We start from the raw sequence: 16,078 nt of genomic DNA on the forward strand, positions 1-16,078 counted from the left end.
ATCTCCTGCAATACGAGTGATGGGGAAAACGGGTACTAGCTTTATCCTCTGGTACCAAAGAAGCGCCAGCGTGCAAAACAGACCGAAGATGATGATCTGGATCATAAGGCCTATTATAACGATTCTCTCGGATTACTTTAATGATTCTGCATCCTGTAAGGCAGACATGCCCGAGCCTCCGCTCTGCACCATGAAGGAGAATATATCACCAAGAACAAAAGAGATGCATCTTATTGGCACGCATTAGCAACCCGAGCGTACGCGAGATCCACTTGGCCCAATCAAGCGTGCTACCCGAAGCCGACTATACGAAGCCGAGGTGCGTCCCCTTTGATATCGCATCCAATTTGCGACAATGGTAATATTATCCACTCGAGGATAAACTAAGTAGGTGGACGTATTCCCTACTTTGTTATTCCCCTATTTCAGGCATGCAGGAAGACAGGCTCGGTCTATAGAGCTGTATTTAAGCATATCCTGTCCCATTGTGTAAGTTCGACCAGACACCTACATAGACGTCATCTTCTTACGACACCAAAAGTACAATGGCACTTGACTGCTCACCAAACACATTCGCGGTGCCGACCCTTCCAGGCGCTAACATCACCGCTGTTGATGTCAATCTTGTTCGGAACTATAGCGGCACCAGCACTACACAAAGTTACATTGGACACCCGATTGTCACGGTCAATAATGCTACATTCTGCAACGTCACTGTTGTTTACGAACACATCGATGCAAATGACACCATACACGTCGAGACATGGCTTCCCATGGACAATTACAATGGTCGAATCCAAGCCTTCGGCGGGGGAAGCTGGGTCGCGGGTCGATTCTTCGTGACTTACAGCGGCATGGTGGGAGCCCTCGGCGAGGGATACGCCACTTCGACAACAGATGCTGGACTCATTCCGCAAGCTGATGGGTCTCCAGACCGCTGGGCACTGAACGCGGACGGTTCGCCTAATGTGCATGCATTGGAGGATCTTGCGTCGGTTTCACTCCACGATCAGGTCTGTCAACACACCACGACAATCCTTCGGAAAGCTGTACTAACGTTTATATCTTACACGTAGGCTGTCCTGACGAAAGCGATAGTCGAAGACTTCTACGGCGAGCCTCCCGCATATGCATACTGGAATGGCTGCTCCCAGGGCGGCCGACAAGGCATGATGCTTGCCCAACGCTACCCAGACGCCTACAACGGGATTCACGCCTGCGCGCCCGCTATGAATTGGAACGAGCTGTTTGCGTTCACTCTGTGGCCGCAGCTCATTATGAAGTGGATCGACTATTTCCCCAAGTCCTGCGAGCTGGACGCTCTAGTGACGGCGGTCATCGTGGCTTGCGATAAGCACGATGGTGTCCACGACAGCATCATTTCCGATGACTCGGGCTGTGACTTTGACCCGTTGTCTGTGGTCGGACAGGCATTCTTCTGTAAGGACACAAACACGACAGAGACTATTACCAAGGAAGCGGCAAAGATTGCTAAAGCCACATGGACTGGCCCACGGACCGCCAACGACGAATTTATGTGGTACGGAACCAACACGGGGAGTCTGCTTAGTGGTTCAACCACTGGACCGACTCCTGACCTGGGTCCAGCCATGACGTCCTGTTCCCAAAATGGGACTTGCGTGGGCGTGCCAATGGGTCTGGGCGATGTTTGGCTGAAGTACTTCGTCGAGAACGACGTTGACTGGGACTGGAGAGAGATGACACATGCGGAGTTTGACCATGATATTGCCAAGTCTATCGAGCTGTATGATGCCATCATTGGCACGAATAACCCCAACTTGACGAGCTTCTACGAAATGGGCGGAAAGCTACTCGGATATCACGGCATGGTAAGTGGAACTCAACATCCTGGTACATGCGTTGCTTACACTGTCTAGATGGACCAAGTTATCCCTGTTAAGGGAGCCGAACACTACTACGACACAGTTTCGGAGATCATACCGAACGTGGGTGAGTTTTACCGCATGTTCGAGGTGCCTGGTCTACTGCACTGCAGGGGAGGGAATGGCGGACAGCCGAGTAACACCTTCGACGCTCTGCGGGCCTGGGTTGAGAACGGCACTGTTCCCGAGTCGCTGCCACACTTGTACACACCGGTTGAAGGTGGCGCTGAGTTTGAGAGGCTCCTGTGTCCGTACCCCCAGAAGGCTGTTCTCAAGAGCTGTGGGAAGGGGGAGGATAGCCCGAAGGTGACCACCAGGGCGACAGACTACGTTTGTGTTTGAGCGGCCGAGTGAACGGAGACGGGCTTACATACGATCCGCCGCCAAAGCAGGCGCAGCAAAGCTTGGCGGAGAATATGTTCCTGATTCTTCGAAGCCATACTATATGCCCCGAAAATGCGAGACTGGTTTGATGAGTCCGTAGAGTTGTAGAGTTAGCCGGTGCCAGTCGCTGCACATTTCTCAGCCTGGTGGAACCGGACTTATTGCTTCGAGCAGTATTGGATTAAGTTCTTCTGTATATAATCGCTAATAGTTCCCCATAAACATACCATCTGCGTACTTAGTTTTCAACTCGTCATGCCAGATCTCAGCAGTACTATACCCATTTAAAGTGATTCGTTATATGATGAGACAACCCTACATGAGGCGCAACTAACTTACGTGGGGAGTTGATGATAGCCATCAAGATAGAATCATTGTTTGCAGATTTGAAGCTCACAATGCCGGACTCCAAGATTCACATAGATAAGGCCACTATTGTATACATTCCATGCGCAGAGAATACTCCTACCTGGCTCACTGCCAGGTCAGTGACAAGCCGCTTCGTTTCGTATGGCGCTGGGAAGGGGTCCTGGGATCTTAACACAGACGCTGGTTTATTTACTGTACGATTAAGCAGTGAGTAAAGGCGTATGTCCCCTTATATACCCCTTTATAGGCGTGGATCTATCCACTAGAGGATCTCTAAGACTGGACTTTACATATAAAAGAAGGATAGTTTAAGATTCCATTAAGGTTACCTCTAGCTCCTTGCAGACGCCTCTGTCTGAGGTCTTGTATATCTATTAAGGCCCTAAGTCAAGTGACTTTGACCCTTGACAAGAGTAAAAGCGAGCATTAACAGGTTAAATTGCTTTACTCCGTGGAAAATCCTGCAACAAGTACGGCATCACACAGTCGTCACTTGGCTTCGACAAATGCGAGGCGTTTAGCTCCACTCCACTCCGGATAGGCCCCCTCAAAGGTGGTTCATAAAACAATACAAGATACGATTATACGAGAGATACGATCGTTCCCCGTCGTATTGTTGGTCGTATGCTGGAACTTCACACTGAGAGGCCAGAGCACTGCCCCCACCCAACACGAGACTAGCCCCCAACCGGAGCTGTACGACCACATTCTGTCCCACATATTTCAGATTCTTTTCGCCATGTCACTCGGCAATAACGAAACGAGCCCATCGCGTCCGTTCACACACAAAGCATCGCGCAGACATCACCTGAAATCCCGAGACGGCTGTATTAATTGCAAGTCTCGTAAAGTAAAAGTAAGAACACCGATATGCAGGGTCGCGAATACACCGTGGGTGCATCAGCTGGAGGATGATTTCGTCCGTCTATTACAGGAAGAAAAGCCAATTCCGCTCGTCATTCTTTCGTACTTCTGCATTCTTCTTAATGGTCTCAGTTCATTCTGGTGGACCCGTGGCTGGGTAGAACATTTATTATCGGAGATTTACTCTTTACTCGACCAAGAGTATAAGATTTGGATGCGGCGGCCGATGGAGGAAACTGGTTGGATCCTAGGCTGATGCTCTTTTACAGTGTATACAACTCCCTGTTAGTAAAGCTGTAGCTTGCAAGAACACGAGCTAAACGACGAGTACGACTAAATACAAGCCTAATGCGAACTGATCGGCGCTGGATCGGCGCTAGATCGGCAAGGCCGCCCTCTTCCCTCAGATTGTTCTCAGCTTGCAACAAACACAAGCCTCATCCTATCATTCCACTCGCTAATTTGCCCCTTAATATGCCTCTGTACCTGCGTACTATCCTAAAACGGCTATCCACCTGGCGAAGCGAAGCATCCGTAGCTCAAAGCTGCCGCCCTCTCTACACGATTCAGCTTGTGCATACTATCATGCGCCTCCTTCAGATTTAGACCATCACAACGGTTGACATTTAGGTTCAAACTAGAGTCGGTTAGTGATTTCTCTTAAAAGCACTGCTGTCCCATCTCATTTGATCTAGCTTCTGCCCCTCCACGACAAACTTCTTCGGCTTCCCCTTCGTTCTCTTGAGACTCGCAAGTGAGACATGCTTGACTCTGTTCCGCCATGTGCAGCAACAAGAAACCGCTACCTAAGCCATCAGCGCCGAGGCACCCATCGTCATTTGCACCATATGAAGTTGGCCCGGGTAACGACGCTATGCCGGACGAGGCTCCTCCCCAATATGCGGAAGAACCTGCAGCTGCTGAACGGATCTTGAACGACGCAGCAGGAGCGACAGGTATAATGCGAATTAAACCCTTTCTTTTCGCCAGACTGACATAACAACCACAGCCGATGGGCGTATCGACCTAAATCTCGATTCTAAACTTTGCAGAACCCTCTCCCTGCTTGTTCCTCGCAGTGGGCCTGAGCAGTTAAATTTCGACCGGCCTGTCAGCATTTTACCTCCCGCCTATGCTGAGCAGACCGAATGGAGCATTCGCTTGAACATCGTCATCCAAGTTGTCGGTAGTCGAGGAGACGTTCAGCCCTTCGTCGCGCTCGGTAACGAGCTTCAACGCCACGGTCACAGAGTTCGCCTCGCTACTCACGACACCTTTGCCGACTTTGTACTCGAATCCGGCCTTGAGTTCTATCCTATCGGCGGTGACCCGACCGAGTTGATGGCGTACATGGTTAAGAACCCCGGCCTGATACCTTCCATGAAGAGCCTCCGTGCTGGTGACATCCAGAAGAAGCGCCTCATGATTGCTGAGATGCTGGAAGGCTGTTGGCGGTCATGTATTGAGCCTGATCCTCTGAACCAACAGCCGTTTGTCGCCGACGCCATCATTGCGAACCCGCCAAGCTTCGCCCATGTTCATTGCGCTCAAGCGCTCGGCATCCCACTACACCTCATGTTCACTATGCCCTGGAGCAGTACTAAGTACTTCTGCCACCCTTTGGCCAACATCAATGTCAACGATAGTCGTATCTCGGCTGCTGTCGCTAACCAAATCTCGTACATGGCGGTCGAATGGATGACATGGCAAGGGTAAGAATAAAGGCATTACTCTCCTCACCTGCGACCTGCACACTGACCTGACGGCAGACTCGGCGACATCATTAATGCATGGAGGCAAAGTCTGGATTTGGAAGACATTCCTTTTTCTGAAGGCGCAAGCCTACTTGAGACATTGCAGATCCCTTTCACTTATTGCTGGTCCCCAACACTCATTCCCAAGCCTCTCGATTGGCCGGATTACATTGGTGCGTTACTAACTTCGTTTTGTTATACCCTTCCTTTAAACGCTAACTATAACTCAGACGTGTGCGGCTTCTTCTTCCGCGACGCACCACAGTATATCCCCGATTCTGACCTTGGAGCCTTTTTACGCGATGGAGCTCCACCTATATACATTGGCTTCGGAAGCATTGTCATTGACGACGCTGATAAGCTGACGGCCATACTGGTAGATGCTGTGAAAGCGACAGGCGTTCGTGCAATCATCTCCAAAGGATGGAGTAAGTTAGGCGCTAATCAGCCAGCCGACAGGGACATCTTCTATCTTGGAGACTGCCCGCATGAATGGCTATTCCAACAAGTCACTGCCGTTATCCATCACGGCGGAGCTGGGACGACCGCATGCGGGTTGCTTAACGGAAAGCCAACGGTCATTGTGCCCTTCTTTGGCGAGTGTGTGCCATCTACCCGTTCTATTTCTAACGCAGCAAACGCTAACATGGCTAGTCAACCCTTCTGGGGCACCATGGTCCATGCTGCAGGTGCAGGTCCCATGCCGATCCCTCAAAAGACGCTTAATAGTCAAAACCTCGGTCAAGCTATCAGGGATTGTTTGACTCCCGGTGCGCTGGCGGCTGCAAGAGGCATGGCTGAGAAGATGCGGCAAGAAGACGGAGTCAGACAAGCCGTTAACTCCTTTCACGCTAACCTTCCCCTGGATAAAATGCGTTGCGATGTTATACCTGGATTGCCGGCTGCTTGGTCTTACAAAATGGGGTCGCGGCATCTCAAGCTTTCTAAAGCGGCGGCAGAGATTCTAACAGATAGCCACAGGGTCAAATGGGGCGACCTTAAACGGTAAGCCGCCATAATTGCACAATCTAATACTGCACGTTTAACTAATTTAGCAATTTAGCTACGAGCCTCAACCCATAGATATACAGCGCCGAAGGTGGGATCCCGTCACCGCTCTCCTCTCATCGGGGCTTAAGATGTATACTGGCATGGTGGCCTCGGCAGCAGACATCGTTATCAAGCCAGCACAGGTATTAATGGCAGACAGACCTGACACTAGGTACCCAAACTCGGCTGGAACCTCAAGTACGCAAGCATTAGAAGACTCGGTATATGGTAGACCTGCTGGGTTCAACCTGCCAGAAGGCAATCAGAACAGGAGGAACGACAGAAGCTGCGCAGGTGCTGCCGTTGCTGGATCCGCCGGTGCTGTCGGTGGATTCTTCAAGGCCTTCACAAAGGGCGTCTACCTTGATATCCCGCACGCGCTTCAGGAGGGTATGCGTGTCGCTCCACGACTGTATGGTGGTGAGGTGTATGACCCCGGTCCTGTGACAGGTTGGAAATCAGGGGGTATCGCTGCGGGGAAGAATTTCAGCCACGGAATTTTAGAGGGAGTCGGTGGGCTGATTATGTCACCTGTGCGAGGTGCGAAGAAGGAGGGAGCAGTAGGCGCAGCCAAGGGTGTGGGCATCGGAGTCCTTAACCTGACCACGAAGGTATCATCAGGAGCTTTAGGGCTACTCACGTTCACCAGCCAAGGCGCCTACAAGAGTATGCGTGCTTCCATGCGGAGGGATACGCGAAGGACCATCAAGCAGTCAAGGCAGGCCGAAGGCGTCGCCATGCTGCGAGAGGGCAAGCACCGTGTCGATGCAGGGGCGGTACTGAGGGTTTTCGATCGCCAGGTGGCGCAAATTCCAGAAAGCAAGTAGTGGATAGATTTAATAGTTTTAAAGAGATGACGTTGTCTACTTTTGTAAAAGGACAGCAGTATAAAGGGTCGCTTTTGCCAATTATTACTCAGGGTTCTCAATCGATCGATCGTTCGATGCGAATAGTTACTATTGTTCATGGCGTTTTAGTAGACGCCTGGTGCCCTATAGAGAGAAGCGATGCTATGGCGGTATTTTCTCTCGATATCTGGACCCGACTTCCTTTGGACCAATTGTCGCTGGATTTCTTGAGGTGTCAAATAGTTGGAGATGGGGCTTCTACGTCGTGCTTTGGCTTGGGGCGGTCGGCGCCGTGCTCATGTTCACTCTACCTGAAACACACGCACCGACGATGTTATCCAGGAAAGCCTACGTGGCGCGGCAATCGAAGATCTCGCTGTGTAGGAATGTGCACTCCCCTGCTGAGGCCAACACCCCGTCGCTGAAGGGCAGTACAGAAAGGCGCTTACGCTTCCGTGGATCCTCCTCTTTGCTACCATCTCCTTCGTTTGCGCATTGTACATCTTCTTTATCTATACCCTGCAGTACATGCTCTTCAGCATCTACCCTATTGTGGTTCATGACACGAGGGGCTGAAACGGGGGAGTTGGGCAGTTGCTGCTTCTTGAAGCAGTCATAAGGTCCTGGGAGCGTTACTCGGGGTTCTCGATACTCGTCGCCTTCGAAACAAGGTCATGAGGCAGGGCACTCAACTAGAATTAGAACCAGTAGACCGCTTCTTTACGACCATGACTGGAGGAGTCGGCTTCGCCGTGACCGTGGTCTAGTTTGCCTAGATAGCGCATTACAAGTAAGCCATTAGGTCCGTCTTTATCGGTGAGACAAGTAAGACTTCCCACTGATGTAGTACCCAAATTGGCCATGTGCCAAGTTTGCCTAAAGCAGTTATCAACTATTGCTATATTTGGCGAGTCTTTCTCCACGCACTGCTGCCGTTTCGGCCACCCCCCTGGTCCCAGTCCTGTCCCTAACACCAAGACGCAGTCCGCAAAGGAGGCCCCAGGTCCAGGTCTCTGGCTATTTCCTTCCAGGCCAGAATCGTCCGTTGCTATTACCATCGGCAGCCAACAACGGCCCTTTTATCTTCTGCAGAGAACTGATTCGGGGACCCAGATAAATGCCTCGAGTCGATTTACCTCGGCATACTGATCAGCTTCTTCACATGGCGACTCGATCTCAAGACTTGCAGCTCGCTCGGTACCAACTGGAAGGTCTTCCGTCAGGTCTACGAGACGGTCACTGGTAGGGTGGCATGTCATCAATAGTCGTATCGCTGCTGTAGACCGAGGGTCGCTGCGGCTGAGAAAGGGCGGGAGGATTTGTTACAGCAGTGGAAAGGGATATGGCCGAAAACTAATGGCTAGAAGGCATGTAGTTAGATATATTGACATCTTGTCTGGAAAGTAAACAATAACGTAAATAATTCCTGCTGTTGAGGCGGGGTAGGTCTGCTAAACAAGCCATGCAGAGGCAGCATCTACTATTGTCACCGATCTCACTAATCCTCACCAACCTCTTACTCTAAACTATATATCAATTAACTAATAGGCACCAATATTGAATTAAGTTGTGTTAACTTATGTAATCCGAGAAGCAGAATTAAATTGAATTGATCTAAATTGAATTAATAATATTAAATCAATACTGAACCTCGTTAATTAATTAGTAAGCCTGGTGCCGTATTTGTGCTCTAGATGCTCAAATAGGGTAATTGTCTGTTGTTCTCCCTAGAACCGACACGGCATGAGTTAGGAGGTTGGTTATTCGACTACGGATAAATGTCTAAAATCTAGGATTATGTCTATTTGGCTAAACGAGACCGAACGTATGAGACTTCGGGTTTCGTTTAGGGTGATTGAATCATCTCGTTTAGATGCCAATAACCCGAAGCGTATCCGTAGATCTTACCAGTATGCCAAGGTTTACAAGGGTGCCTGGTATACGAGTCAGGCTATTACTAGTACTAAAGTACTAAAGAGGTATGCATCAAGCTAACGGTTTAGCGTGGCTAGCGCCTTTTGCTTATACCTTGCTTGATTCGCATTTATATGATTTTTTACAAAGTGGTAGCCCCAGATCAGTAATAAAGCCGAATAATACAGACACAAGGCAAGTTCGTGTGACGATATCATGACCAAACTCTGATTTACCCGAAGAGCTAAAATAGTTATATCTGACAGCTGATGAGGTTCTTGTAAGTGGCCGAGGTAATGCCGACTTCATCCGTTTTACCCCAGCTTCCGATTCTATGGGCAGTAAAGTTGACCGTTGCCGAAGACTTGGCTCTAATTTAATGGCGTCATGCCTGAATGATCAGCCGAAGGTGGAGCAATATCCTGGGGAATTCATGTTATCTTTGATCAGGCGATCGTTTACCCCGTACTTTGGGGGTAGTTTAGATACGAAGTCGTATAAAATAAGACATATAAAAGGGAACGAGTAACACCAATTAATAGCCAACAGAAAACATTACGAGTAACAAGAAGAAGCAACAAGTTTCTCTCTTTCCTTCCACACAGCAAAGCGAGATCAAGATCCTCTGCGGCACAATGCATGTCCCAACTGCGTGGACGAGCCTTACAGGCCTCATCCTCGTCTCCCACACTTCCGCGACACTGCTCAGTCAGAGGTCAGCATCTTGTAAGTATCTACGTGTATGGGTTTTTAATTCCTTTCTACCAGTACTTGTAAAAACTAACCAAGCATTGGGACAGCTTGGGAGGATGCTTCCGATCAAGCCCGTGACTTTGTAGCACAGCTCAATACGACCGAGAAGATTGGCATCGCTACAGGCGGTTATCGCATGGACGGACCTGCCTGCATTGGCACAATCGGAAAAGTCGAGAGGCTAGGATTTCAGGGAATATGTTTTTCTGATGGCCCTTCTGGATATACCAGGTCCGACGGTGCGAGCGTCTTCTCTTCTGGCCTTACTGCAGCTGCTAGTTGGGATAGGCGCCTTATCTATGAACGTGCCGTTGCCATTGGAGAAGAGTTTAGGGCCAAAGGTTCTCATGTACATCTGGGGTAAGTCATTGCAACGTCCGCCTTGGCGAGCTTAGGGTTAAAAGTATGCTAATGCAAGGGCAGACCATCCTGTGGTCCTATGGGCCGCAGCGCCCTTGGCGGGCGAAACTGGGAGGGTTTCGGCCCCGACCCTTACCTCTCTGGTGTCGCCATGAACGCTTCCGTCTCCGGCATCCAATCTGTTGGTGTACAAGCGTGCTCTAAGCACTTCATTGGCAACGAGCAGGAAACACAGCGCACCAGTACCACTAAGGAGGACGGAACCGTCATCAATGCTCTGAGCTCCAACATTGATGAACGTACACTTCATGAACTGTACCTTTGGCCTTTTGCCGACGCCGTCAAAGCCGGCACTGCTAGTATCATGTGCTCCTACAACCGTGTCAACCAGACTTATTCCTGCGCGAACCCGCACTTGCTCTCGCTACTGAAGGACGAGCTCGCGTTTCCGGGCTACGTCGTTTCGGACTGGTATGCGACACATGGCACAGCCTCCTTCGCCAATGCAGGGCTCGACCTCGAGATGCCAGGACCTGTCAGCAAAGACTATGGCGCCTCGTATTTCGGCGATCAGCTTCTCGACGCGATCGGCGATGATAATGTGACAGAGAGTCGGCTCAACGATATGGCCGAGAGAGTTCTGAGGCCATACTTCTTTCTAGGTCAGAATAAGGATTTCCCTGATCTAGATCCTGCTTCCACTGCTGCCCTTGCCGTCAACCAATTTGGCTACAAGAATCCCCAGTTCCCAATTACACCTATCCCTGCACGCGATGTTCGAGGCCATCACGCCAAGGTTATTCGAGAACTAGGTGCCGCTGCCACTGTGCTGCTCAAGAATACCAATGGCACCTTGCCTCTGAAGAACCAAGCCGATATCGGTGTATTCGGAAACGGAGCGCCATACCCAACAATCGGATCCATCTATTTCGACTATGAAGACGCGTCCGTGTCTTATGAGATGGGCACCCTCGACCAGGGCGGCGGCTCTGGCATAGTCCGCCATACCGAACTCATCGCCCCACTGGACGCAATTCGAGAACGTGTGCGGAAACAAGGTGGTCGGGTACAGATCCTTCTGGAACACGAAGACATCATTGAGGGCAAGTTCAGGTCCATTTACCCAATCCCTGATGTCTGTCTGGTCTTTCTGAAGGCATTTGCGGCAGAAGGCCAGGATAGAGAGTCGCTAGACCTTGATTGGAATGCTACCAAGGTCGTCGAGAGTACAGCCTCGTTGTGTTCCAATACTGTTGTTATTATCAACGGTCCAGGTGTAGTCTTGATGCCCTGGGCCGACAACGAGAACGTGACCGCTATTCTTTCAGCCCATTACCCTGGTGAAGAAATCGGCAACTCTATCGTGGATGTTCTCTGGGGTGAAACGGAGCCCGCCGGCCGTTTGCCATATACTATTCCCAAGAACCAAAGGGATTACGGCGCACCTATTTACAACCTCAGTGAACCAGCTGCCAATCCTGATGCATGGTCAGTTGATTACACAGAAGGTCAATTTATCGATTACCGGCACTTTGACGCCATGAACATTGAGCCTCAGTATGAGTTTGGGTTCGGCCTGTCATACACCACCTTTGAAATGTCAACAGAACTCACCGTTGATATAGCCACCGGCATTGAAGCTCAAGTGGATGAGTCCAAGGGCAAGGTGCCTGGAGGATGGGTTGATCTTTGGGTGCGAGCAGCTACGGTATCTGTCAAGGTGCACAACACTGGTGACAGAGACGGACACGCAGTGCCTCAGCTATATGTATCGTTCCCACAAGACACAACCCCACCTGGTACCCCAGTGCGGGTTCTGAGGGGTTTCGAAAAGGTGCATCTCAAGGCTGGAGAGACTAAGAAGGTTACTCTTCCTCTCCAGAGAAGGGATCTTAGCTTCTGGGATGAGGCTACTCGTCAGTGGGTTATCCCCGAGGGCACCTTCACTTTTGCTGGTGGATTCAGCTCTCGTGACCTCCGAGCCAAGACTGAGATATCAGTGTTGAGGTAAAGTTGCGTCAAGAGCCTAGTTACAATAAGGTGGGACGAGAGGGGAAAATCGGAGCAAGTTCTTACTGAACTAGTATGTAGTATATAGTCAAGTTCAGTCCGCTGATTAGATTCCGTGTAACTTATAAATTGACCCCTTTCCCATCTATTTAATGCTCTTCCTTTACAACACGCAGTGAAGATGAAAGTGAGCTACACCCCACGGGGCGGACGTAGACGACTCACCTCGCATTTACCCGAAGACTAACACTGGCACAAACAAACACAGATACTGGTATCCATCAAGCCAGGGTGATAGAATAAAACGGGCCGAATAGCATCTGTAGTCAAGGGGTTTATCCCCGAATGCAGTCGAACTGTCTAACTTCAAGCTACAAGAGACTTTGCTTTTACATATAACCCTGAGCTTGGCGGCGGCCCGGCTGACGACAGGCATACGGCCCGTGTCGGATCAATTGAATGACTGTCCTACCAGCGAGAGGGGATCGCACTCGGCAATGACGGCCTCGCGTATTCGTTCAAACGCGCTGGAGCACGGGAATTTGCCATGCTGCTGCATTAGCATATGGCCCCAGAGCGTGGACCCAAAGCTCTGAGGGAGGTAGATAGCGGGCGCGCTGGCGGCAACACCATCGTAGTCGTCGAGGTAATCTTGCGCGAGGGGAAGAACTTGCCTGCCGCCCGTCGAACAGCCGCTACAGTAGGGGTAATCATGCTCCCGGCCGTAGAAGTTCTTGAGCAGGGCCATTCCAGGTACTCAGTGGAAGCCAGGACTCAGCGTCCACCTCGTCTCCCTGACCTGGGTGGTTTAAGGTGATGGTCACATTGCAAAAGTTGAGGCCGGTTGCCTGAACTGTGGGATGGTTATAGTTGAACGCGAACGTGGCGATCTGCGTGTAGTCAAGGACGGGCGATGCGCTGAGAGAGAGGATCTCGGCACCTGGAAGGAAAGGAGCCTCAATCGGGGCACTTGCGCGGGCTGATACGGCGACGCTGGAGAACCAAATTGCTGCGTATAGGCACATATGTATTAGATGTGTTATTTATAGATATTTAATGTAGCCGAGAGCTTATCTCACATGCCTTAACTTAGTCCCGACCAAGCACGGTCCAACTCGTTTTAGAGTCGGTGGCGACGTTATATAGCGAGGAAATACGAGGCTGGCGCGAATTCCAGTCCCTGAAACGGGCGAGCCCCTGTAGCTCGCTTTATAGATTAGGTTCGGGGTAGGCCGCATGTTCAAACGTGATCCACGGCGTATAGGGGTCTATTCCAAACGCGCCTTCTGACCTATGCCTTTTACTACGATAAATAAGCCTCATCTTTGCGTAACATCCTTTGGATTCTTCCTCCGCAACGAACCTGCCGTGAGTAGACGAGGTAATTTGGAGGCCTACACTCTTGCTAAGCGCTGCATTCAACTTGGACCAAATGGCTTCTTACGCTGGGCTTGGCGAATCCTCACCTCAGTCTTTCCCTCAATCTTCCGATGTTTCTGGCCATGCGACCGGAAAGAGGAGATTACTTATCATATACATTCATGGATTTTGCGGGAGTGAAGAGTCTTTTGGTCAGTTCCCTTCACATGTCCATAGCTTTCTCAAACAAGCCCTCTGCGATACCTATGTCGTCTATTCAAAGATCTATCCCCAGTACGAAACGCGCAATGCCATGGACATCGCGGTAGAGAAGTTCAGCCGCTGGCTTCAACCACATGAGAATTCTCAAACAGATGTCATTTTAGTAGGACACTCTCTACGTGGTATCTTGGCTGCCCAGGCTGCTCTGCTAGTAAGTTCCTTCTCTACATCAAAGTGCCACTGTTGACTAATTTTAAATGTAGAAAAAGTCCCTCTATTTGACTTACCAGTCACGCCCTTCTCTAGTTGGCACAATATCGTTGGACTGTCCGTTCTTGGGTCTTAACCCTGGCATTATCATTCCTGGCATTATGTCTCTGTTTCGTCCTAATATACAAGTCGAAGCAAACGCTCAGGATGGTGACTCGGACATGCTCGAGTCACAGTACTCCTCCTCGTCTCGACTTCTGCTCTTGAATCCACCCGCATCTGACATGGATGCCTGCTTCAATCCCCCTTTCTTCAACGACAACGAAGTATGGCCGATAAGACGATCATCTGAGCCAAAGATCGTGCAGTCTGTTTGCATCGATGGCCTCCAGGGCTGGCTCCTTGAAGCCATCGACTACTGTCTTTCTCACTGGGCATATGGGCGCTGTCTGAGGCGTCCTTGGACCCTGAGGCTTAGATACCACGAGCTACGAGCTCTAGAGGGTTCTAATGAATTTCCCCCAACGTATGAAAAGCGAGTCACACAGGCCGGAGATCTAGGGAGGCGACCAGGAATCCGATTTTTGAATTTCTTCACTGCCAGCACACGACGGCAATCCTGCCACAGGTCGAAAGTTTCATCACTGGGGCATAGGGATGTGGACAAGGAGCAATTCTTTGAGCAGGCCGGAAAGGACCACCGAATAGGCCACTTCTCTAGCGAGCCGGATTCTGACAGTTGGAGCACTGAGGTCGAGGGCATAGGCCACTACCAGCAATCTGCCACTGATGGTCTTTGCCTGCAAGAACGGACCACCGTGGTGACGTCCAAGCTTACCGACCATTGTGTGAGACTATGTCAGGTTACCAATATTTCGCACCGCTTTAGCGCGCTCTTGAGTGGCCTAGCGGAGTTCTTCTGGCGACTGTTATCACTATTTCAAGGTGGTCTAGATAGCCACTGGAATTCCGCAGAAGAACACCAAGCAGCTGGTGAAGTTGAGGTGGACAGGAAAGGTGCGGTAAAACCGGATGAGGGGCGCACATTCTGCATTCTTCCGCCCGAGGCTGATCCTACGTGGGTGCGCATTTCCATGGAGGGCATAGATGAAGTAGGCGCCCATTGCAGCCTTTTCGTTGATGACGGACCGCACTATGAGAGGTTAGTGCTTCACATGGGCAAGGAGATCGTACAATGGGTTTACGATTGTAACAGCAGCTGATACTTGCTGCAACGGCTTGGAAAAGGGCTTGGGAAATTTATTTAATTGGTCCGATAATTTCTACGGCGTTTTGCAAATAGATTGTACATCAGGTATAGAAGGTTAATTTAGTTTACTTTGTATATTGAGTTGGATGTTTAATTGCTTATTAGTTTAAAGGGTTTTAATATACATATATACAGATCTACTTGAACAAGTACAATAGCACTTAAATAGCACTTTCTATATAAGTTATAGAGCACTTTAGTAATATACTCTACTTATATCTTACTAGGTAAGTTGACTACTAAAGATATAATTTAACTCGATTATTTATAAAACTAAATACTAGGGTTTAAATAGTAATATTAGTATTATCTCCGTAAATAATAAGGACTGCAGTAGTATTTCAATATAGATGGTTTAGTCTCCTAGGTAACTTAGAGAATTATACTACCGGTAATATACAAGCCTATCTCGCCTCTCGACTGTTCCGCTTTGCTATCAATCGCGGGGATACACTCTCGTGTATTTTCACACAGATACTAATCAACTAAACCCCACATAAGCGGTGCTCACCGCGGCTAGTGGTTTCGACACATGCCTCCTTAGTAGCAACTTGATTCGTTTAACAGGCTCGGTTACGGATTTTACTTGCTAAATAAAGATATAACCCGAGTCTTTACACGTTTATATATTGCCGCGTAGTCGGGGCATCCGAAGCTCTGACTGGTTTGATTGTAAGGGCTCGTATTCATGCCTTCAAGTATCTACATCCGGGGCTCCCCTAAGTCTGCCTTACGCAGTAAGCTCTCTTAGAGTAGAACCGTCCGCCTATATAGTCCCCGCGTGCCAAGTCGACTCGAAGCTGATAT

At 49.8% G+C, this 16,078-nt stretch overlaps 5 protein-coding genes across 5 annotated transcripts; 4 read left to right on the forward strand and 1 right to left on the reverse strand.

The window, feature by feature from the left end:
* Positions 1-545: 545 nt before the first annotated feature.
* Positions 546-2,246, forward strand: BKA55DRAFT_524636 (Tannase/feruloyl esterase; the record flags this gene model as incomplete). Its single annotated transcript, XM_046188731.1, has 3 exons — positions 546-1,013; positions 1,077-1,850; positions 1,899-2,246. The coding sequence occupies 3 exons, from the start codon at positions 546-548 to the stop codon at positions 2,244-2,246; spliced, it is 1,590 nt and encodes a 529-aa protein (XP_046043665.1).
* Positions 2,247-4,302: 2,056 nt separating this feature from the next.
* On the forward strand, positions 4,303-7,152 carry BKA55DRAFT_713390 (uncharacterized protein; the record flags this gene model as incomplete). The annotated part of the gene is made up of 6 exons (XM_046200846.1): positions 4,303-4,477; positions 4,531-5,233; positions 5,318-5,448; positions 5,506-5,703; positions 5,785-6,280; positions 6,339-7,152. The coding sequence occupies 6 exons, from the start codon at positions 4,303-4,305 to the stop codon at positions 7,150-7,152; spliced, it is 2,517 nt and encodes an 838-aa protein (XP_046043666.1).
* A 2,570-nt stretch (positions 7,153-9,722) lies between these two features.
* On the forward strand, positions 9,723-12,211 carry BKA55DRAFT_524297 (glycosyl hydrolase family 3 N terminal domain-containing protein; the record flags this gene model as incomplete). Its single annotated transcript, XM_046188709.1, has 3 exons — positions 9,723-9,813; positions 9,888-10,200; positions 10,264-12,211. 3 exons carry the CDS (start codon positions 9,723-9,725, stop codon positions 12,209-12,211), a joined length of 2,352 nt encoding a protein of 783 aa, XP_046043667.1.
* Positions 12,212-12,920: 709 nt separating this feature from the next.
* On the reverse strand, positions 12,921-13,235 carry BKA55DRAFT_695973 (uncharacterized protein; the record flags this gene model as incomplete). The annotated part of the gene is made up of 1 exon (XM_046200218.1): positions 12,921-13,235. One exon carries the CDS (start codon positions 13,233-13,235, stop codon positions 12,921-12,923), a length of 315 nt encoding a protein of 104 aa, XP_046043668.1.
* Positions 13,236-13,642: 407 nt separating this feature from the next.
* On the forward strand, positions 13,643-15,224 carry BKA55DRAFT_524395 (uncharacterized protein; the record flags this gene model as incomplete). The annotated part of the gene is made up of 2 exons (XM_046188718.1): positions 13,643-14,002; positions 14,055-15,224. 2 exons carry the CDS (start codon positions 13,643-13,645, stop codon positions 15,222-15,224), a joined length of 1,530 nt encoding a protein of 509 aa, XP_046043669.1.
* Positions 15,225-16,078: the final 854 nt, after the last annotated feature.

The sequence above is a fragment of the Fusarium redolens genome, assembly GCF_020744475.1.
Source record: "Fusarium redolens strain MPI-CAGE-AT-0023 chromosome Unknown BKA55scaffold_20, whole genome shotgun sequence".
Classification (NCBI taxonomy): domain Eukaryota; kingdom Fungi; phylum Ascomycota; class Sordariomycetes; order Hypocreales; family Nectriaceae; genus Fusarium; species Fusarium redolens.